Genomic DNA, 24,559 nt, shown 5'->3' with positions numbered 1-24,559 from the left:
TCCACCTAAAAAAAAATATTAAAAGCCAGCAGCTACAAATACTGCAGCTGCTGACTTTTTATAAGGCTGATCAATCGTTTAGCTCTCGGCTGCCCCCGCCGCCATCCTCGGTGAAGGAATTAGGAAATGAAGCTTTGCGACTTCACTTCCCGGTTCCCTACTGCGCATGCGCGAGTCACACTGCTCCTCCTCACTGGTCCCCACTGTCTCCTGGGACCTGTGTGTTTCCCAGAAGACAGCTCAGGAGGACAGTGAAGGGCGCCGGACATGACGTAGGTCACCACAGTGATCTATGTCAGGAAGAGGGAGCAAATACCTGTATTACACAGGTATCTGCTCCCCCCCTGAAAGGTGCCAAATGTGACACCGGAGGGGAGGGGGGGGGGGTGTCCAAAAAGTGCAAGTTCCATTTTTGGGTGGAACTCCACTTTAAGGAAAATCCCAACTTTTGGGTTGTCCTCAGGAAAGGAGGGGAAATATATTCCAATAGGGACACTAGTTTTGGTGACGTGCAGTGAAGGGAAATCTCCCCAATGAGACACAGATGGCAAAAAAAATAAAACTGACACGGGTCACTACCCGGTTTTATTCTATCCGAAATGGAAAATAGTGTTTCCTTTAGTTTATTTGAGGCTTTTTATTTTTGTTTCAGTTATGCAATATTATTTTAGCAATGTGTTTTACACTGTAAAGGTTCTTTACACTTCTGCATTGTTTGGAAACAACATGGAACAGTCTAGGCTGGATTTCCCCCTTCATATGGAGCATTTTACTGAACACGAGTCTATCTAGACTGGTCCCGTTACCACAATGACAAGTACTTTGGGGGGGAGGGGGCGGGGGGAGCGACATCCATGTGTCTTTCTACCAGGACCATGTCTTGGTGTGTGTGTTTTTTTTTTTTTTCTATGGCTGATCTGGACTATTTCACATCGAAACAATTTTCAGGAAGAAAGAAATATTTCCTTTGGTGCGATATGCTTTCTCTGGACTCCTTTTTTTATTGTGTGCGGTGAATCAACATGACATTGAATGTGAGGGTGTCAGAAGAGGAGCGAACCTGCAATTCATGTACATAGAAAACGCATAGGTGCAATTATTTGTCTTCATTTTTTTTTTTTATTTAATTTAAGATCATTGAGTAAAATGCCCCCGTAAGTCACTCAAAATTGCAATGGGTTTGGCTTTTTGAGGGTAATAGCCGGTTCTTAAAGCCGTTCTGTAACCTAGAAGCAAAAAGATAAGTCGGCAGCTACAAATTCTGTAGCTGCCAACTTTTAATAATCTGACACTTGCAATACCTGTCCAGGGATCCAGCACAGTCCTCACCTGAGCCAGCTCTTTGGCTGTCTTTCACTCCACGTGCATGTTTACTTAGGAAAGCTGGCTGTGACCGTTTGCGACTTTACAGCCGGGTTCCTGCTGCGCATGCGAGAGCCGCTTTGAGAATGGTCTCACAGCTTTCTGGGGCATGTGACGCGTCACTGCGGTGATCTGACCAGAAGTGGGAGTGGGTACCTGGCAGAACCAGGTACCTGTTCAGACCCCCCCCCCCCCCCATACAAGAAAGTGTGTGTGTGTGTGTGTAATTCTTAAAGACTGTCCGTTTAAGTTTTCGGCAAAGTGCATCCCGAATTTTCAGTTTTGTTACTTGAACTTTCATTTCCGTGCACCACTAGTCAGAAGCATTCATTGCTTACAGAATCTCCAAATTGCAGCCTTAGCCAATCCCGCCGCGGGTAAGAGGCACAGGTGCCACTTTTAGTCTGTTTGGTCACCTTGCCTTAGAGCAGTGGTTCTCAACCTTCTAGTGCCGTGACCCCTTGATAAAATGTTCCCAGTTGTGGGGACCCCTAACAGTAAAATTTTCATGGCGTGTATTGTTAGCACTCAAGGCAAGACAAGTAATTTGTGCCCCTAATCCGCAGACATTTAGCACTCCCCAAGTCCTTTTAATGGCAACTATAATCACAAGTAGTGTTACGCACTGTGTCTCCAGCTTCAATGTGTCTCCAACTTTGTGGTGTCTCGTAGCAGTGACACCTATGTCGAAATCAGGAGATGGGGTCTCCTCCAGCCCCTCCCACTTCACATTCCTTACCAGTCAGCTGACCTCTAGTCTCTGCCCCCCAGCCTTCTAATGAACTGAATGGGGGCCTGCGAAGAGGCTGAGTGGGCAGCCACGGGCTCCAAGGATAGCCTTGCTGGGTGGCCGCAAAAAGGCTATGAGAGCGGCGCAGGCTTCAGGAACAGCCCAGGATTCGTGACCCCTGGCAAATCTTTATTTGACCCCCGAGGGGGTCCCGACCCCCAGGTTGAGAACCACTGCCTTAGAGCCAATGATTATATTCTGGCTCTACACAGAGTACTTCTCCTGTTGTCCTCAGATATCTGCCTGCTATGGATAGCCGTTCACCGAAAAAATATCTTGTTTTATCATTAGAGACTTTTATCACTCTAAGCAGTTATTATATTTATATTATTTGTATTGGATGAATAATGCTTTTCTTTGATTAGCAGCCATCTGTTCTGTCTGAAGTGCTCTGTGCTTTCGCGTTGCACTGATCAGAATGTAAATGTTATCAGGTTTATATAACTGTGATCATTATTGGTTTATATTAATGAAGTACTTCCTGTGTTCTGATGCAATACTGTTCTTAAAGCGGTGGTTCACCCTCCTTAACATCATTCTAGCATTACATTCGGCATCGTAGCGCGAGCTACAGTATGCCGGTCTTACATTTTTTATCCCCGTACTCACTGTGCTATTGCACATTGAAGATTCCGACTCCCGCGGGGAATGGGCGTGCCTATGGAGAGGGAGGATGATTGACGGCCGGCTCTGGCACGTCACGCTCCCCGAAGACAGCCGGAGTAGGTCTCGGCTCTTCACGGCGCCTGCGCACAGGCTATGCGCAGGCGCCGTGAAGAGCCAAGCATATTTCGGCTATTTCCGGAGAAGCGTGACGTGCCAGGGCCGGCCGTCAATCACCTTCTCTCACCATAGGAACGCCCATTCCCCGGAATCTTCAATGTGGAATAGCACAGTGAGTACGGGGATAAAAAATGTAAGACCGGCATACCGTAGCTCGCGCTACGATGCCGAATTTAATGCTAGAATAATTTTTTTTTTTTTTTTTTAATAGGGTGAACCCCCGCTTTAAATGTAATCATATCAACATGTTGGGAGCCAAAATATGAATTGAGGATAGTTTCTATTATAAGCAGAATCAGGTTATTCATACTGAATCATGTTTTCTGCATAAATTGATACGAATGGTGTAGGGTTGTTACTGTATACTTCGATTTTTTTTTTTCTCTCAAGTGTAGTTAACGTTCTTATTAGACACAAATGCACATATTGTATCGTACAGTTTTTTTATTGCCTTGCTTATCTTTTCTTACACAGGAAGAGTGTATTGTGTTTGCTCTGTGCTCTCTATAGCTTCACTTACAGGAAGAGTTCTGTGTTGTATGCTCTGTGCTCAAATCCACTCTCTTCTCCTCTCACAGAAGATTGCTGTATGCCTGCTTTGCACTTGCCACCAATCTCTTTTCTCACACGGCAAGAGTGCCATTTGTTTCCCTCTCCCACAAGGGGCAACATGTAAGCGAATATAAATCACAAAGCAGAGTGCTTTATGTCTTCTCTGGGCTTACCACCAGTCTGCTCTGTGCTCACCTTCTTCTTTTTCTCACACAGGAAAATAGCAGATGTCCCAGTTCAGAGGTTTGATAAAAGTCTGGAGGAATTCTATGCCCTGTGTGACCAGATGGAGCTTTGTTTGGTGAGTGTTCCCAGAATGTCAGTTTTATTCTTAAAGTGGTACAAAAACCTTCTGCATGCCCCCCCCCCCCCCCCCCCCGATACTTGAAGCCAATCTCAATCCAGTGATGTGAATGAGAGCCATGGCTTTCTCATGGCTCGGATCCAGAAAAGGAGCCATCGGCTCCCTCTGCTGTCAATCAGAACCAGTGAGGGGGGAGTTGGGGGTGTGTCTTATAGACAAACGGAGCAGGTCTCGGAAGCAAGCATGCATAAGTGCCCCCCCTAGCAAGCGTCTTCCTATGGCGACACTCAGCAGAGGAAGGAAGGAGCTAGGAGTGCCAGCGGGGTACTCGAGAAGAGGAGTATCAGTGCTGCTCTGTGCAAAACCAAGAGCTGGTAAGTATGGCATGTTTTATGATTTATATAAAAAAAAACATTTTTGCGATAAAAACAATATTTATTACTTTCTGCTATAAAACGTGTCCAATAATAAAAAAATCTAATTTCTTCATAAATTCTTATGTATTCTGCTACAATAATTGTATATTGTATAATAAGTGTATATTGATTGGTTTTCACTAAAGTTGTAGCGTCTACAAACTATGGGATATGTAACATGGAATTTTTTTTCTATATATAGGAACAGGAAGGGTGAGGTGCACTTCAGTCACAGATGTATGTGCAAAATCAATTGAGCCTTCCCAAGGGCTAATATTCTATGAAAAAAATCAAGAGGGATAACTGCACAAAAAATAGTTTTATTGAAAGAATTAAAAAGTTACAGGCAGTCATAGTATGACATCCTGTAACTTTGGATGTTTTAATTCTTTCATTAAAACACTTTTTGTGCAGTAATCCCTCTTGCATCTCTTACACTCACTTACACACCAGGACTGATTTTGCGGCAGACGAATCTGACACCAAGTGACACTTTTTTGAGGACCTGTGATCAGTGCTAAAAAATATGCATGATCACTGTACTAATGACACTGGCAGGGAATGGGTTAACAGGGGCGTTCAAAGGGTTAAATGTGTTCCCTGTGAGTGCTTACTAACTGTGGGAAATGCTTTGACTCTGGGAAGATAGAGATCCGTGTTCCTGCTAAGAAGAAACACACGCTCTCCATCTTCCCCTCTCGCAGAACGGCGATCTGCCTTGTTTACATACAGGTGTCGGTGAACATCGGGTCCGCTGATTGGCTCCCGCTGTGTTTAATTACAGCTGGTCGCCGGCGGCACGCATACGTGCCCCCAGATTCAGAAAAGAGGATGACCTATGTGTATGTGATTTCGCGCTGAATGTCTGCCCTGCCGCAGTACATATGTGGCGCAGTCCAGAAGCAGTTAAAGTTTTTTTTTTTTTCTCAAATTTAGTTTAAAAGTCTGCTGCGCAAATACAGTGTGACAAAAAATATTGTAACGTACACCATTTTATTCTCTAGGGTCTCTGATAAAAAATTATATATATATATATATATATATATATATATATATATATATATATATATATATATATATATATATATATATATATATATATATATATATATATATATATATATATATATATATATATATATATATATATATATATATATAAATAAATAATGTTTGGGGGTTCTAAAGTAATTTTCTAGCAAAAATACAAATTTTAACCTTGTAAACAAAGTTCCAGGAAAGGCTTGGGCAGCAAGTGGTTAAGTTGAGCGTTTGTTATTCAGCCTTTCTTCCCCCGATGTCTCTCTGCTTCCGGTGACGTAATTTCCATGCGTTCCACGCTGGTCCAGGCCAACTTTTTAGTGGCCACAGGACGGATTGCGGCTCTATCAAACATCTGCCATACTCATGGAAGTTTGTCTTCGGATGCCGGATCATATATATATTCGAGCCTGTTTTAACCTGGTTTCCTGTAAGTGCATTACTTGGCTAATAAACATACTACACTTAGGTGTCGCTACCTGTGTCTCCCCTCTTTCATTCTGTTTTACAGAGCTGACTTTCCTCTGAGGACAGCTGCCGCCTAACACCCCTCCTCTAGAACTGTTACTTTTTTATGAACTGATAAACTTTTATTGTTCATATACTGCCTGCTGTATCTCTACACATACACAAGTGTTTGCACTTACAGTTCTTTCCCTGTCACATTTTTCATTTTTAGGCTGCCCAGTGCAGTGCAGCCCAGAGCTGACAATATACTGTAGGAAACATAATCAAAGTGACATTTATATTGGCCACCTTCCAATGCCACAATCCCCCACCCACTCCTCTTCTGCATGCTGTAATAGTGATCACCGCCTTCCAATGAAAATGACCTCATTCCTGACCAACCAATCCCAGGAATCTATCTCTGTATTCACTGCTAGGTCACAACCCTACCTTCAATCACTAATTCCAGGGAAGAAACTGATTGCTTTGTGTACTTTCTGGCTGCCAGTCAGTTGGCTTGCTTTATTTTCTAGAATCCCCAACAGTCTTTCCAAAGCAATGTGAATTCTGGTGTGTGTGTGTGTGTGTGTGTATACGTGTGGAGGGTCATGCATACGGCCTCTGTCAGACTTTCATAACACTTTTGCGCCAATTGAATTTTTTTGTTTTTGTTTATGCAAGCAGTGTAAGTAACTGATATTGACTGCATATCAAGCTCTTGCAATCCCCTGTACATCAGAACTCAAATTGGGAGAGAGAGCAAAGCCGCACTAGTTGCCGTTGTGCGCTACAGTGCTCATAAGATGATCATTTGTGTTCCGGGATGTTTATGTGTCCCTAAACCGCAGGTACCGTATTTATCGCGGTATAACGTGCTCCCGCGTATACTGCGCACCCCTAAAGTGGCCCCCAATCCTGTGGAAAAAAAGTTTTTTTGTACTTAGTTTTGGTGTCTTGCGCAGCGTCCATCGGCGGCCTCGTCGGGTCCGGCGTCCTTCTGCGGCTTCGGGTGTCCGTCTTCGGCGGCTCCGGTGTCCGTCTTCGGCGGCTCCGGTGTCCGTCTTCCGCAGGTTCGGCGTCCTCGCGTCCTCCCCGCTCTTTTCCCGCCACGAGTTTGAATACTGTGCCTTCATATACCGAGCGCAGTACACTCGTGAATCTTCGGGCAGGCTCGGCAACTGTCGCGCTGACTTCCTGTACGCTCAGGACGTCAGTGCGAGAGGCGCCGAGACTGCCCGAAGATTCACGAGTGTACTGCGCTCGGTATATGCCGGCGCAGTATTCAAACTCGTGGTGGGAAAGCGGGTATTGGCGTATATCCCGCACCCACGATTTTGCCCTGATTTTCAGGGCAAAATAGTGCGCGGTATACGCCGATAAATACGGTAATCGCTCCCTGTGAGATTTCTTCTGAACAGCAGCGGATGGCTGCGGCCACCGCCAGCCTTTTATTGCTTTGTACAGGATTCCTGGTCGCAGCTGTACACACACACACACACACACACACACACACACACACACACACCCCTGGGTATATAAAATTCAACTGACATTAATTTCATTACATTTAACATTTGTTAAGCTGCAATATATTACATTTTTGGATTTGAGTCTCTAGATACGTTTGAGAGAATCTGTAAACCCAACACTTCATATTCCTGATGTGTCTGCTGTACCATGTACTTGTATGAAAAAGCATCCTGTTCTCTTTGTATTGCTTCCTTTGTGTGAAATACCTGGTGTGCCTTCCAGTCCCTCTGCTTCCCTAATACAAACTGACCACACTAGGCAGGAGAACACACCATGGTCAGTTCTCTAGCTATGCTGATAAGTCGGCCTGCTCACCTCCAATGATCAGACTTGTTCTGACACGCCTCCTCTGCACTTCACTGGGCAGATCGGTGTAATGCTGTTTTCCCTCCCCAGCTCTAATGCAGCTGAGAGCAGAGGGAATGTGATAACTTCTAGAAAAGGGGGAAACAAAATATATATATATATATATATATGTGTATGTATATATATAGTGTGTGTGTGTGTGTGTGTGTGTGTGTGTGTGTGTGTGTATTTTTATGCCTATACACAAATGTTTTGCCTTCGTTTTATATTTTAACCCTTTCATGCCTAAGACTATTTCTGACATTTGTTGCTTTACGAGTTAAAATCCATATTTATTTGCTACAAAATTACTTGGAACCCCCTAACATAATAAAATAAAAATATACACACACACACTTATTTATTTAGCAGAGACCCTAGGGAATAAAATGGTGATCGTTGCCATATTTTATCTCGCACAGTATTTGCGCAGCGGTCTTTTTAAATGCATTTTTTTGAGAGCAAAAAAATTCCACTTATGAATTAAAAAAAAAACTATACCGTAAAGTTGGCCCAATTTTAATTTTTTTTTTTGGTATAAATGTGAAAGCTGTTGCGCCAAGTAAATGGATACCTGTTACGCTCTGAAGTTGCACACACTCGTGGAATGGCGACAAACTACAGTATGTAAAAAATCTCCATAGGTGACTTTTTGAAAATGTTGAACGGTTACCAGGTTAGAGGAGGTCTTTTGCTAGAATTATTGCTCTTACGCTAATGATCACGGCGATGCCTCACATGTGTGATTTGAATACAGTTTACATTTGCTGCAGGGAACTTTAAAAAAAATAATAATTTATTTTTTAACATTGTCCATTTAAAAATCAAATCACTTTTATTGCTGTCACAAGGAATGTAAACATCCCTTGTGACAGTAATAGGTGGTGACAGGTACTCTTTATGGAGGGATCGGGGGTCTAAAAGACCAAAAATGGCGACTCTGAATCCATATTTAATTTTGTTATTTAATTGGCACCATTTTGGCAGCAGAGTTGACCGAAGTGACATTGTGACGTCGCTTCTGGGATTTTCTCAAAGACTCGATCAAAGCCATTAGCGGCTTCGTTCCAGTCTTGCCCTAGCCGGTGAAAGTGCCGGATTGTGGATCCGGTCTCCCGGTGGGACGTGAGGAGCACCGGAGGGGGGGGGGTCTCCCCTCCTGCTCTTTTAGGATAACAGCCGAGCGGCTTTCAGCCCCTTCGGTTGTCATCAATAAAGAGCCAACTGCCCGCTCTAAAAAATGGTACAAAGCTGCAGGCATAAATCCGGTATAATCGCTTCATGCCAATTTGCATACTGTCAGCATAAAGGGGTTACATTTGATGGGTTGTTTTACAAGGTGAGGGTTTACAATCACTTTAACAGTAGAGAAAAATCAAGTCTTGTGCCCTCTACCCCCCCCCCCCCAGACAGGGCTGTGCTGTGTGGCAGAGCTAGGCAAGTCTTAGACTTGAGTTATATGTTGTTTTTTTGCAGGTAAAACTGTGTGTGTGTGTGTGTGTGTGTGTGTGTGTGTGTGTGTGTATATATACTTTAAATTACCTGAGAAAGCTAGGGTCAGCTTGCATATTTATTTTTGAATTGTGTCCCATGGTCAAAGGTAATGCTTAACAAGTTTAAAACATGTCTGTGACCAGTTCAAGCGTGCATATGTTCAAAGCTACCAGTATTTAACAGAAGTTGCAAATTCGAAGTTCCCCCTAGGGAAGAAACCTTTTATTTATTTTTTTATTTTTTTTTGTGCAGTTTACGGTTTAGAAGCACTGATGAGAAGGTCTGTGTTGCAAAGGTGCCGTGTGTGTGTGTGTGTGTGTGTGTGTGTGTGTGTGTGTGTGTATATGTATATATATATATATATATATATATATATATATATATATATATATATATATATATATATATATATATATATATATATATATATATATATATATATATATTTTGTGTGTGTGTGTGTTCAGCACAACAAAGTGTGTGATGGCTGTCTGTGGCATTGAGCTCTGGTTCCAAGGCCCTCAACAGGTCCTGTGTAAAGGGGCACTCCCAGAAAGCGCGTGCAGTGAAGTTTCGTCCTTGATGAAGTGGCAGTGCTTGTATCTGCACAGGTTTCTGGTATGCATAAATTTACAACCATCATACACTTTGTGCTGAACAGATTATTCTGTGTGATTTGTTTGTTTTTTTTTTGCTCAGGAGGGCACTGATGGCCCCTGGCAGCCGCCGATGTGTTGCTTGAAGGATGCTTTATGGTGTGCCAGAAAGTGCCTCATCCATCAGCGAGAGAGGATGTCCATTGAGGACTGTCCCAGGCTGGTCCACAGTCTCCTCCGAGACTATAACCTGATGGACTCCAAGGAGACTATAACCTGATAGACTCCAAGGAGGCAAAGGTCATCTGAAGATTTCCCCCTACCCCCACTCTCCCTTATGTGTCTTTGCTATTTTCAATAAAGCTTTGGACCTGTAAACTTTCCCCCCCCCCCATTGCTTATTGTATCGTGTTTGGAATGATAAATGCTTTGTTTTAGTGTCACGGCGCCATGTAGGATATGCGGGGCAGGTGTCGAACCCAGGCACTGCATTTCAGACATTGCGCTGCTAGTTCGGTAATATGTCTTGGTAAGCGGCATTATGCACGACATGATTTGGGGAACTTTGCACATGTTGGGCATCACCACCAACAGTCTCCCTTAAATTTAACTGAACTTGAGCAGTTCTGCAAAGAAGAGTGGACAAATATTGCAAAGTCTAGATGTGCAAAGTTAGTAGAGACATGCAGTGGGGGAAAATGATTTGATCCCCTGCAGATTTTGTAAGTTTGCCCACTTACAAAGAAATGAAGGTTCTATAATTTTTATCATAGGTGTATTTTAAATGATAGTGACAGAATATCAACCTAAAATTCAGAAAAAAAAACACATGATACAAGTGTAATAAATTGAGTTGCAGTGCCTTGAAAGTTTTCATATCCCTTGAAAATGTGCTAATTTTGTCATGTTGCATCCAAAAACAAAAATGTATTTTATTGGGATTCTATGTGATGGACCAACACAAAGTGGTACATACTTGTGAAGCGGAAGGAAAATGATGAATGGTTTTCTATATGTGTGTGTGTGTGTGTATGTATGTATGTATTAATTTTTTTTCTTGCAAATATTTGAAAAGTGTGGCGTGCATTTGTATTCAGCCCCCCCTTTTAGCTATGACTAAGCACTGAACCCCAGTGCGAAATGCGTCGGCTATATACCCCACTGCTTGCTGTGCTTTGTAGTGCCTTTTTTCCTTTTACCATTAAAGGCCACCTTTTTAAGGTTTCTTTGGTGTGCGGCTGTCCATATCTTCTCCAAGTGTTTTTTTTTTCCCCCCTTTTATTCTGATGCCCCTAACTAAGAGCTAGTAAAACCAATTACCATCAGAAGTCACCTAATTTAGTTAATAAAATCCACCTGTGTGTTAATTTAATCTCAGTATAAATACAGCTGTTCTGTGAGGCCCTCAGAGGTTTGTTAGAGAATTTTGGTGAACAAACGGCATTATTAAGGCCAAGGAACAGGCCAGACAGGTCAGGGATAAAGTTGTGGAGAAGTGTAAAGCAGGGTTAGGTTACATAAATAATAATGAACAAAAAAAATGTATGTTTATAATGCAAAAGTTATGCCATACTCTTTCCTCCATCATCTGAAAACGGAAAGAGTATGGCATAACTGCAAACCTATCAACTCAGGGCCGTCCACCTAAACTGACAGGCTGGGCAAGAAGAGCATTAATCAGAAGCAGCCAAGAGTCCCATGGTAACTCTGGAGGAGCTGCAGAAATCCACAGGTGGGAGAATCTGTCCACAAGACAACTATTAGTCATGCACTCCACAAATCTGCCCTTTATGGAAGAGTGGTAAGAAGAAAGCCATTGTTGAAAGGAAGTCATAAAAAGTCCTGTTTGCGAGAAGCCATGTGGAAGAAGGTGCTCTGATCAGATGAGACCAAAATTTAACTTTTTGGCCTAAAAGCAAAACGCTATGTGTGGCGGAAAACTAACACTGCACATCACCCTGAACACTTCACTGTGAAACATGGTGGTGGCAACATCCTGTTGTGGGGATGCTTTTCTTCAGCAGGGATAGGGAAACTGGTCAGCATTGATGGGCAAGATGAATGGAGCCAAATACAGGGCAATCTTAGAAGAAAACCTGTTATGTCTTGTACACACAAGCGGAATTTCCGACGGAAAAAGTCAGATGGAAGATTTTCACCGGAGATCCGTGTGTATGCCCCATCGGACGTTTTCCGTCAGAAATTCCGACGGAATTAGATAGAGAACATGTTCTCAATTTTTCCAGTGAAAAAAAATTCTATCGGAATTTTCGTTTATCTGGATGCAATTTTGACGGACTAAAAACCACGCATGCTCAGAATCAAGTCTACGCATGCTTGGAAGCATTGAACTTAATTTTTCTCGGCTTGTTGTAGTGTTGTACATTACTACGTTCTTGGTGGTCAGAATTTGGTGTGACTGTGTGTATGCAAGACAGCTGAAGCGGAATTCCGTCGGAAAAACCATCTGAGTTTGTTCCGATGGGAAAACCGGCCGTGTGTACAGGGTATTAGTCTGCAAAATAATTGACTGGGGTGGAGGTTCACCTTCCAGCAGGTCAACTACCCTAAACATGCTGTCAGAGCTACAATGGAATGGTTTAGATCAAAGCATATTCATGTGTTAGAATGGCGCAGTCAAAGTCCAGACTCATTGAGAATCTGTGGCAAGACTTGAAATTGCTGTTTCAATCTGACAGGGCTTGAGCTATTTTGCAAATGCCACTCTAGATGTGCCAAGCTGGTAGAGACATACCCAAAAAGACTTGCAGCTGTAATTGCAGTGAAAGGTGGTTCTACACCAAAGTATTGACTTAGGGGGGCTGAATACAAATATACGCCACACTTTTTTCCAAAATTGGAAACCATTTATCATTATCCTTCCACTTTACAATTAAATGTGCCCCTTTTTGTGTTGGTCTATCGCATACAATTCCAATGAAATACATTTACGCTTTTGGTTGTAACAGGACAAAATGTGGAAAACCTCAAGGGGTGTGAATACCTTTTCAAGGCGCTGTATGAGTTAAAGTGGAGGTTCACCCGAAAACTTAATTTTTAACATTAGATTGATGCTCATTTTGTCAAGGGGAATCGGATCGTTTTTATAAAATCGAAGCAGTACTTACCGTTTTAGAGAGCGATCTTCTCCGCCGCTTCCGGGTATGGGCTGCGGGACTGGGCATTCCTATTTGATTGACAGGCTTCCGACGGTCGCATACATCGCGTCACGATTTTCCGAAAGTAGCCGAACGTCGGTGCGCAGGCGCCGTATAGAGCCGCACCGACGTTCGGCTTCTTTCAGCTACTCGTGACGCGATGTATGCGACCGCCGGAAGCCTGTCAATCAAATAGGAACGTCCAGTCCCGAAGACCATACCCGGAAGCGGCGGAGAAGATCGCTCTCTAAAACGGTAAGTACTGTTTCGATTTTTAAAAAAACTACCCGATTCCCCTTGACAAAATGAGCATCAATCTAATGTTAAAAAATTTTTTTCGGGTGAACTCCCGCTTTAAGCTAGAGTGGAACCCCCTACTCAACCGTCCCGTCCCCCCCCTTATTATGAAAAGAATAATTTTTTAAATTCTGTACAGATCAAAGGAAAGACTGAGTGGTGTAAAATGTAATGATTTATGTTCGTTGTTGGCTCACAGTCCTACACCTTTCCGTTTCCTCAAACATGCTTCTTCCACTCAATTGTTGGGTCTACCTGAATGTGTTCCAAAGACATTGCAGGGAATGTTTGGAACGGAGATGTATGGGCTAGTAGGCAATGATGTTCCTACATGTTTATCACATAACTTTTCCCTCTCCCTGTAAATCTCCATACAGCTGGAGTTAATGTTCTGTGCGAGGCTGAGCCGGATATGTGGGACATTCTTGACATTCCTTGCAGCTCACTGGGGTGGGGGGTGGGGGAAGTACACAGACATGCTGTGAATTTTGAAATGCAGGCAAAGATTGGGCCGTTCAGCTGGATCCTAGTTGGACTGTTCTTTAAAGGGTAAAAAAAAATGGTGTAAAATTTGACTCCTCAGCTTCTAGTTCCAGGGCAGTAAAGCAGAGTCAGTTGAGCGTCACTTGATGTGTGACATTGGTGTCCCAGAGCTGAAGTTGGAGAAGAGTCAAAAAGTGGCATATTTTGTGTGGGAATGTCTGCTTGACAGCGTTCAATTTGTAGGTTTGAATAAACACATCGGGGGGGGGGGGGGGGGATTAAAAAAAATTAGCAAATGGAGAGAAAAATGTGCCGATTTTGGTTGCAGGACAATTTGTTGCATTATGGTGGTGCATTCTAGAATGGAGCAACAGCAATGTCCATCTAGCGCCATATCCAGCTCTTTTCTCTCTGCTGAAGTGCTGCTCCTCACCGTCCGCCAACCTACATTACAGTACTGACACCACTCTGGTAATGGTATACGTTTTTAAAACCGTTTTTAACTTTGACCATTGGGGCAAGTGCTTGATTTTTTTGGCGCACACTATCAGACGTTAATATAAACTGTCACGTATCACTTTTAGTCCCTGTTCACATTGGTGTGATTTGTCATGCGATTTGACAATTCCAAACCGTATGTCAAGTTACTCTATTGTCTGCAATGCAACCGTTTTAAATTGGCGTGACTCAGAAAAAGGTTCCGGTGATCTGCCGAGCTGGTTCCAGCTATGGTATTTGTTCCTCTTAACAGCTGACGATCAGCTGTTGCGTTCTGCTATTTCCATAGCCTGCTACTGCGCATGCCCGGAGTCTGCGCAGTCGACTCGGTTGTGGAACTTCTCAGATGGTGGAACAAGAACTTGGGTCACAGTCTCATCTTCTCCCCCTCCTCCTCCCTCCCTGAGGCAGCTATGGGGCCTCCCCCGCCCAGGTGCTTGCTGACTGGTGCCCTGGATGGCTGGGTGACGCAGGCCGTGTGTGTGTGAGAGGAATGGCAGCCGCTCTATTGTCAGTCAGTGAGCTCCTCCTGCTCCGTCAGCCCCATAGAGCCACACACAGCCCCCCTCTCCGATGCTCCGGGATCCCAACACAATGTATAAAACAAAACAATACAATGTATATAACACAATGTATAAAATAAATGAGCGTGCACTCGATTGCAAACGTGGCCGAGCGCATTAACAGCTAACGATCAGCTGTTGCGTTCGGCTATTTCCGTAGCCTGCCCATAGCCTGTTACTGCGCATGCCCGGAGTCTGCACAGTCGGTTGTGGAACTTCCCAGATGGTGGAACAAGAACGCTAATACACCGGCACTACTTTTTTGCTGATTTCATTGCGACTTGCATAGACTTCTGTTGTATGAAGTTGCAAGTCGGCAGTGCAAATTGCACTGTTGTGAGGCTTTGAAATTGCGCTGAAGTAGTGCGATTTCAAAGCTACACCGGTGTGAACGGGGCTTAAAGAGATTTGATTGTGGCCAGTGCAACACATAGAACTTGTGTTATGGCACAGAAAAGTCATTGTGTGTGTGTGTGTGTGTGTCTCCCCCCGAAGTGCACTTGGTTCTGTCCTCTTGTGACCCACATTCAGCCAAAAGCAGTCTAAAGTTTACTGTTGGCTGATATCATTCACCCTGGAGGGTTCCTTCCTGACTTTAACCTCCCTGGCGGTATGATTGTCAGATGTTTGATGCTGAAAGCGGTACAATTGTTTTGCATGGAAATTTGACGTTTTATATTGTAGGCCTGTAATTCTTAGGAATAACTTGTTTAAATCTGTGCAAACGAGTCTAGTAGACCTCCTGGGTATGATTAAAGTTTGAAACACTAAATCATAAATTATAATATAATTATAAAAATATAACCAATAATAAAATGTATTCAATAATGTAATCAAATGTTGAAATTTGCTCAGTTGCAGAATTGTCGCCAAAAATATCAGTGTGACCTGTTTTATTGCTTTTGGGACTGCTCAAAGTAGAAGTGAAAGCATGTCCCTGTGTCTCAGAACATGGGGATGATACTTCCCGGGGCTTGTCCTGATACCAGTCAAGGGGGTTAGTAAATTTTGAGAGAAAAGGATCGCTGCTACTCCTGACCAGCCCAAGTCAATAAACCAGTGATGGCGAACCTTTTTGAGCCCGAGTGCCCAAACTCCAACACAAAACCTAATTTTTTTTTGAAGTGCCAACACTGCAATTAAACATGAATACCAAGGTTTTCGTTTAGAAAAATCAACTCGTACACTTGTCCAAACTAATTAACAGCTTTTGTTTTAAAAGAAAAACACAATAACAGAGCTTTCTATTAAACATTTTTTTTTTATTGAAAAAGATTCTCAACAACTGTACTTGTGCATGTATTTTTGGATAAGGATACATTTGCAGATCGCTGGTAAAGATGCCTTTGCTGATCGCTGGTAAGGATGCCTTTGCTAGGCATTTTCAAAGATGGCTTTGCTGGGCATTTCCAAAGATGGCTTTGCTGGGCATTTTCAAAGATGACTTTGCTGGGCATTTTCAAAGATGACTTTGCTGGCCATTTTCAAAGATGACTTTGCTGGGCATTTTCAAAGATGACTTTGCTGGGCATTTTCAAAGATGACTTTGCTGGGCATTTCCAAAGATGGCTTTGCTGGGCATTTCCAAAGATGGCTTTGCTGGGCATTTCCAAAGATGGCTTTGCTGGGCATTTCCAAAGATGGCTTTGCTGGGCATTTCCAAAGATGGCTTTGCTGGGCATTTCCAAAGATGGCTTTGCTGGGCATTTCCAATGATGGCTTTGCTGGGCATTTCCAAAGATGGCTTTGCTGGGCATTTCCAAAGATGGCTTTGCTGGGCATTTCCAAAGATGGCTTTGCTGGGCATTATTAAAGATGCCTTGGTAAGGCATCTTTAAAGATGCCATTGCTGGGCATTTTTAAAGATGCCTTGTCTGGGCATTGGTAAAGATTGGTAAAGATGCCTTGGCTGGGCATTAGATGCCTTGGCTGGGCATTGGTAAAGATGCATTTGCTTACACAAGGGATAGAGATCTACAATGCTGTGATGGGTACAGGCACAGTATACTTTGCATAGCTAAAAGACATTATTGAACATAAGCAGAGGATGAGTCTAATGATCTATTGCTGGGCATTATTAAAGATGCCTTGGCTGGGCATTGGTAAAGATGCCTTAGCTGGGCATTGGTAAAGATGCCTTGCCTGGGCATTATTAAAGATGCCATGACTGGGCATTTTTAAAGATGCCTTGGCTGGGCATTGGTAAAGATGCCTTGCCTGGGCATTATTAAAGATGCCATTGCTGGGCATTTTTAAAGATGCCTTGGCTGGGCATTGGTAAAGATGCCTTGCCTGGGCATTATTAAAGATGCCATTGCTGGGCATTTTTAAAGATGCCTTGGCTGGGCATTGGTAAAGATGCCTTGCCTGGGCATTATTAAAGATGCCATTGCTGGGCATTTTTAAAGATGCCTTGGCTGGGCATTGGTAAAGATGCCTTGTCTGGGCATTGGTAAAGATGCCTTGGCTGGGCATTGGTAAAGATGCCTTGCCTGGGCATTATTAAAGATGCCATTGCTGGGCATTTTTAAAGATGCCTTGGCTGGGCATTGGTAAAGATGCCTTGCCTGGGCATTATTAAAGATGCCATTGCTGGGCATTTTTAAAGATGCCTTGGCTGGGCATTGGTAAAGATGCCTTGTCTGGGCATTGGTAAAGATGCCTTGGCTGGGCATTGGTAAAGATGCAATGACACATTTTTGTTTTTTTCATTTTAGCCCTTTGGATTCTTCTTTGCAATTCTTGTAGATTAGAATCTACAGCAGCTTCCAGACCCAGCAGAGCAGTGGGCATTTTTAAAGATACCTTGGCTGGGCATTTTTAAAGATGCCTTGGCTGGGCATTGGTAAAGATGCCTTGCCTGGGCATTATTAAAGATGCCATTGCTGGGCATTTTTAAAGATGCCTTGGCTGGGCATTGGTAAAGATGCCTTGCCTGGGCATTATTAAAGATGCCATTGCTGGGCATTTTTAAAGATGCCTTGGCTGGGCATTGGTAAAGATGCCTTGTCTGGGCATTGGTAAAGATGCCTTGGCTGGGCATTGGTAAAGATGCCTTGCCTGGGCATTATTAAAGATGCCATTGCTGGGCATTTTTAAAGATGCCTTGGCTGGGCATTGGTAAAGATGCCTTGTCTGGGCATTGGTAAAGATGCCATTGCTGGGCATTTTTAAAGATGCCTTGGCTGGGCATTGGTAAAGATGCCTTGCCTGGGCATTATTAAAGATGCCATTGCTGGGCATTTTTAAAGATGCCTTGGCTGGGCATTGGTAAAGATGCCTTGTCTGGGCATTGGTAAAGATGCCTTGGCTGGGCATTGGTAAAGATGCCTTGCCTGGGCATTATTAAAGATGCCATTGCTGGGCATTTTTAAAGATGCCTTGGCTGGGCATTGGTAAAGATGCCTTGTCTGGGCATTGGTAAAGATGCCTTGGCTGGGCATTGGTAAAGATGCAATGACACATTTTTGTTTTTTTCATTTTAGCCCTTTGGATTCTTCTTTGCAATTTCATCCAAACAGGCTACAAATCTCTCCAAGACCCGTCCTCTGCTTAGCCATCGTACATTATTGTACATAAGTAAAGTATTATACTGTGCCTGTACCTCATCAAGAAGTGCTTGAAACTGTCGAAAATTAAGAGCACGAGCCATGATGTAATTCACCATTTTTGTGACATCCTTGAGGATATCGTCTAATATTTTGCTGCTTTCCTTGGCACAAAGAGCTTCTTGATGTATAATACAATGAAATTGAATGACTGGGTGCTTTGCTTCTTTGACAAAAAACTGTATGAAACCAGATGTTACCCCCACCATGGAAGGTGCCCCGTCACTAGTAACTGAAACCACTTTTTCTGGCCTTATGTCTTGTGAGACAAAAGCCTCCATCACAGCATTGTAGATATCTATCCCTTGTGTTCTTCCAGGCAAAGACAACAGTTTCATGAGCTCCTCTCTCATGGTGTCACCAACAGCATAACGCAAAATTACTGCTAGCCTTGCATGATTATTTATGTCTGTGCTTTCATCCAAGCACATGGAGTAACAGGCTGCCTTTTGTAAGTCAGTGGTGAGCTGCTGACTAACATCACTTGCCATACGCAGGACTCTATCTTTAACAGTATTTCTGCTAAGTGGCATTTCAGAGATTCGTTGCTTAATTTTGTCCTTGTTTGGAAATTCATGAAAAAGGGAATTACTCACAGCCAACATGGCCGTTTTGATAAAATCGCCATCAGAGAGGGGCTTTCCATGTTTTGCTATGCACAGTGAAATTTCAAAGCTGGCATTTGCCAGATAATTTGTTTTAGAAAGATAGTTGCAAAAACTACGATACTGGCAGTGATATCTCTTCAATTTCCCATCAAGAAACTCTTTTCTTTCAGCTACACCAAGTTCGGCAACACTTTTGTGGTTGGTATCAAAATGACGTTTGACACTAGATGTGCGAGATACCACACTTTCACTACACAGAACACATAACGCTTTCCCATTGCGTTCAATCACTCCAAATGACTGTGTCCAGGTCTCTTGGAATGATCTTCCACTATCTGTTTTTAATTTTGCTTTTTTTGATGTACTCATTTTTGGTTGTTCATGTCTACAAAAAACACAAAATGTATAAAATAAGGATGGATGAAGCACCCAATACAAATCTATCCCTACCTACCTATACCAAAAATATTATTGCAACATTTCACAAAAAAGGTAGAACAACTCACGGTTTTGTAGACAGATATACATCGTCCAATATCCTGTGAAACAAGAAGTCGCGCTGTGCCGCTGCTGACACCGCTATGCTGGGTCTGGAAGCTGCTGTAGATTCTGAATTGCAAAGAAGAATCCCAAAGAGAGGGCTGTAATGAAAAAAAAAATATGTTTTCATTGTTGTCCATAGGGACACAGGAAACTACCATAGCCCGGGGGCCAGATGTGACCCTTAGCAACTTACGTTTCTGTAATGTAGACAGATATAAGCTCAAATCGTCCAATGTCCTGTGAAACAACAAGGCGTGCTGTGCCGCTGCTGACACCGCTCTGCTGGGTCTGAAAGCTGCTGTACATTCTACAAGATTTGCAAAGTAGAATCCCGGAGAGAGGGCTGTAATGAAAAAAAAAATATGTTTTCATTGTTGTCCATAGGGACACAGGAAACTACCGTAGCCCGGGGGCCAGATGTGACCCTTAGCAACTTACTTTTTTTAATGTAGACAGATATAAGCTCAAATCGTCCAATGTCCTGTGAAACAAGAAGTCGCGCTGTGCCGCTGCTGACACCGCTCTGCTGGGTCTGGAAGCTGCTGTAGATTCTACAAGAATTGCAAAGAAGAATCCAAAGGGCTAAAATGAAAAAAAAAAAAAAGTGTGTCATTGTTGTCCATAGGCCAGGACACAGGCCCAATAACAGCAATGATGGGGGTTATATGTTTGCAAATGACACCTATGCCCAATAACAGCAAACATATTACCTCCCTCATTGCTGTTTTTGGGCCTAGGTGTCATTTGCAAACATATTACCCCCCTCATTGCTGTTATTGGGCCTAGGTGTCATTTGCAAACATATTACCCCCCTCATTTGCAATGAGGGGGGTAATATGTTTGCAAAGGACACCTAGACCCAATAACAGCAATGAGGGGGGTAATATGTTTGCAAATGACACCTAGGCCCAATAACAGCAAACATATTACCCCCCTCATTGCTGTTATTGGGCCTGGGTGTCATTTGCAAACATATTACCCCCCTCATTGCTTTTATTGGGCCTAGGTGTCCTTTGCAAACATATTACCCCCCTCATTGCTGTTATTGGGCCTGGGTGTCATTTGCAAACATATTACCCCCCTCATTGCTTTTATTGGGCCTAGGTGTCCTTTGCAAACATATTACCCCCCTCATTGCAAATGACACCTATGCCCAATAACAGCAATGAGGGAGGTAATATGTTTGCAAATGACACCTATGCCCAATAACAGCAAACATATTACCTCCCTCATTGCTGTTTTTGGGCCTAGGTGTCATTTGCAAACATATTACCTCCCTCATTGCTGTTTTTGGGCCTAGGTGTCATTTGCAAACATATTACCTCCCTCATTGCTGTTATTGGGCATAGGTGTCATTTGCAATGAGGGGGGTAATATGTTTGCAAAGGACAACTAGACCCAATAACAGCAATGAGGGGGGTAATATGTTTGCAGAACAAAGTTTCCCAAGTCAGTCAGCAACTGTCAGAACACCCACCAGCGAGATTAGCTAAAGTAATTGTTCAGCAAAATTTTACATTTTAGATTGGGTGATGTTAGCAGGGCAACCCATAAAACGACCCAGGTATCCCATGTCTAAATAGTATTCGAGTAATAAGTATTCTTACCTTTGTCTGCAGCTGAATCAAACTGCGCAATGAAGAAGATGGCTTCACGAGTCTTGCAGCTCTTTCCCGCCGTGCGTCTTCTCCTCATGCTCCCAGTCACGCCCAGCAGCACGTCAGGCAGTGGATGATCTGAGAGCTCTCATTGGGTAGCAAGCTAACACGTGACCTCCGGGCGCTCATTCTAAGTTACGCCCACTCGGACACGTCACCGCTAGCACAGGGTAGTGTGGGAAATGTAGTTTCTAGTTGCGGTTGACGATTTAATTTTTTTTTCTTTGACATTTCTGCATTGTCACCGCGTGCCCACCAAAACAGCTTGCCGTGCCGGGAGCGGCACGCGTGCCACGCGTTCGCCATCACTGCAATAAACTATAAAGAGTGGCCTCGGCCTACATGTCTCCACCAAACAACGCACCCTGATGCATTTCATCCTGCCCACCAGGGCTTAGTCACAAGCCCTATTGCCTGGGCTGGTAGGGAGTAGCAGTGATCTGTTCCCCATTACCATTGCTGGATTATGACCTGAATACACACAACTTTGGGTACTATGATCAAGTTCATATTTAGAAAATGCTAATTGCCTGACTATCATGCTGATCAAGAACAAGTATGCAGGGAAGATCTTCCGTGTGTCTCAAACACTCCTGATTTGGCTACTTGATCAATCATTAACCACTTCCAGACCTGCGCACGACGATGTACGTCCTATTTTTAAAGATTGATATCTCGGTAACGGCAGCAGCTGCTGCCACAACCGAGGTATCGATCTTTAGTGTGCGCGGTCTGGTACACGATAACGGCGGTCTCCGCGGCGGATTCGCCGCGAGATCGCCGTTATCGGTGGCGGGAGAGGGCCCCCCTCCCGCCGCTTACCGTAGCCGTCGGTAGCGGCGGAGGAGATCGGGACCGTTCGGCAGCTGAGCGGGGACGAGACTGAAGGAAAAATCTCCTTCACCCGTCCCCATGGCTCTGCTGGATCTGCTGGATCAATTTTTTAGTTATTTTTTTCAGTGTAAAAAGTAGTAAAATAAATAAAACTAAATTTTTTTTTTTTAAAGCACCCCGTCCCGACGAGCTCGCGCGCAGAAGCGAACGCATACACGAGTAGCGCCCGCATATGAAAACGGTGTTCAAATCACACAAGTGAGGTATCGCCGCGATCGTTAGAGCGAGAGCAATAATTCTAGCCCTAGGCCTACTCTGTAGCTCAAAAAATGCAATCTCTAGAATTTTTTAAACATCGCCTATCGAGATTTTTAAGGGTAAAAGTTTGACGCCATGCCACGAGCGGGCGCAATTTTTAAGCGTGACATGTTGGGTATCATTTTACTCGGCGTAACATTATCTTTCACAATATATAAAAAAATTGGGCCAAATTTATTGTTGTCTTATTTTTTAATTCAAAAAAGTGATTTTTTTCCAAAAAAAGTGCGCTTGTAAGACCTCTGTGCAAATACGGTGTGACAAAAAGTATTGGAATGACCACTATTTTATTCTCTAGGGTGTTAGAAAAAAATATATATAATGTTTGGGGGGGTTAAGTAATTTTCTAGCAGAAAAAACTGTTTTAGTCTTGCAAACACCAAATCTGAAAAACACCTAAGGTCTGGAAGTGGTTAAAAGGCTTGATGCCAGGGAGTCGAGCAACTAGTGTTTTCTAAAGCAAAGGTCCTCAATGACGACCCTCATTTTTAGAAGGTCCCCTTACTTGTGGCTGCATGACAAGAAGTATTTATGGAGGAGATGACATAATGTGGTCTCGCTTGTCTTTTTTTCCCACAGCGCCTTGCCTACGAATGTCTCTCTCAAAGCTATGACAGCGCCAAGCACTCCCCTACTCTTGTGCCTACAGCCACCAAACCAGATGCCGTCCAGACGGAGAGCCTGCCGTATACCCAGTACCTGAGCATGATCAAGTCCCAGATTGCCTGTGCCAAGGACATACACAATGCCCTGTTGGAATGTTCCAAAAAGATTATGGGTAAAACGCCCCCTACCCAGGGCGTTTTATGATCTGCTTCTGCTACCCATGCGCCCACGTGTTGTCAAAACTTTGCTGCAACAAGACTGATAAACATGGTTATAATTGGCATTAAAGAAGGACATATCTTCAACTTGGAGGTGTAGCTGATGACTCAATTCTGCAATGTCCTAGTTACGTCTGTACTTGGCCTGATATGGTTTGTACACTGACTTGCCCACCTTTTGATCGCACATCTGGAGTACTTCGGAGAATGGACTTATTGTAAGCTGGCGTTTTTAGACGGGAAACAAGCATCTGTCGGGCTACACTAGCTTTTGAGGTACTGCAAGTCTCATTGTTCGCTCCGATCCTAAGACTCTTGGAATTTTTTTTTTTTTTTTTTTTTTTATTAGAAGCTGAAACAGTGCTGGCCTCCTTTTGTAGGATATTTAACTTTTTTTTTTTTTTTTTTTTTTTTTTTTTTTCTATCCTGTGTATTTGATTCTTTTAATTAAAGGAAATAAACGATAACTCTTGGTTGTGTTTCATCTCTGTCTCATTTACAAGCATATAATCTACTTATAGAATGGAGCAACATGCAAATGGTGGAGCAACCCATAGTAACCAATCGAAAAGCAAACTTAATTAAAGTAGGCTTGTCACGGGAGGAATAAGTAGGTCAATGCTCTGTAAATAGGCACATAGCCTCACTTCTTTCTGACTCACAGTTTGAAACCACAGGTTGATCAGCACAGCTGGTGTATAAAACAAAATCGATTTTATTGTAACCCATTTAAAAACTATGGGAAGCAGGTACTTCAGTGGTGCTTGTGGGGTTTTTTTTTTTTTTTTAATACTTTTAATCAGTTTAAAAACAATGCAACAAAGGATTTTGTTATATATTGCGGCTGTGTGCTGATCAAGGTGTGGTTAAATACTGCACAACATAGAAGAGCACACGCACCCAAGATCCATTTCCAGGAAGGGCACATAGAAGGCGAGCTGGTTTGGACATTTTAGTTTATGATTCACAGAACCAGAGCAAGTATGGAAAGTTTCTGTGTTGGGCCTGGCTATTAACTGCCTCCAATAAATCTTTGGTTGCAGCTGAGCATGTACCAATCTTTAAAGACCCTGTGGACAAAAGGTTTAAGGGCTCTTTCACACGGAGCGGATCCGTATTGAGCCCGTTTGGCTCAGCGGTGATTCCTCCGTAAATCCCCGCTGAGCTGTCGGCGGACAGGGCGGTCCCCGCACACAGTGCAGAGACCGCCCTGTCTCTCCTCCGCTCTCCCCTATGGGAAATCGGATGAATACGGACCGTGTGTCCGTATTCTTCCGATCCGTTCCGCCGGACGGAAGAAAAATAGGGTTTTCTTCCGTCCGCAAAAGCGGATGGTTGCGGACGTTAGCGGATGCATCATCCGCAATCCCATAGGGATACATTACAAGTCCGTAAACGGACTTGTAATAAACGGAACGTTTTGTCCGTACGTGTGAAAGGACCCTAAGGCTTTCCTTGAAAGCCTCTGATGCTCTGTCAAGCTTGGCCATGCAGCTGTTTGCAGGAC

At 43.4% G+C, this 24,559-nt stretch overlaps 1 protein-coding gene across 1 annotated transcript in view; it reads left to right on the top strand.

Moving 5' to 3' along the window:
• Positions 1–23,519, top strand: part of MED29 (mediator complex subunit 29) — a 40,650-nt gene extending 17,131 nt beyond the window's left edge. The window contains exons 3-4 of the mRNA XM_040323364.1: positions 3,704–3,788; positions 22,808–23,519. Of these exons, the coding sequence (XP_040179298.1) occupies positions 3,704–3,788; positions 22,808–23,038 (316 nt within the window). The 3' untranslated portion in view covers positions 23,039–23,519. The remainder of the gene's footprint in view (positions 1–3,703; positions 3,789–22,807) is intronic.
• The last annotated feature ends 1,040 nt before the right edge of the window (positions 23,520–24,559 follow it).

The sequence above is a fragment of the Rana temporaria genome, chromosome 9 (genome assembly GCF_905171775.1).
Source record: "Rana temporaria chromosome 9, aRanTem1.1, whole genome shotgun sequence".
NCBI lineage: Eukaryota > Metazoa > Chordata > Amphibia > Anura > Ranidae > Rana > Rana temporaria.
The sequence above is the reverse complement of the archived record's forward strand: the minus strand, read 5'-3'. Positions and strand labels throughout refer to the sequence as shown.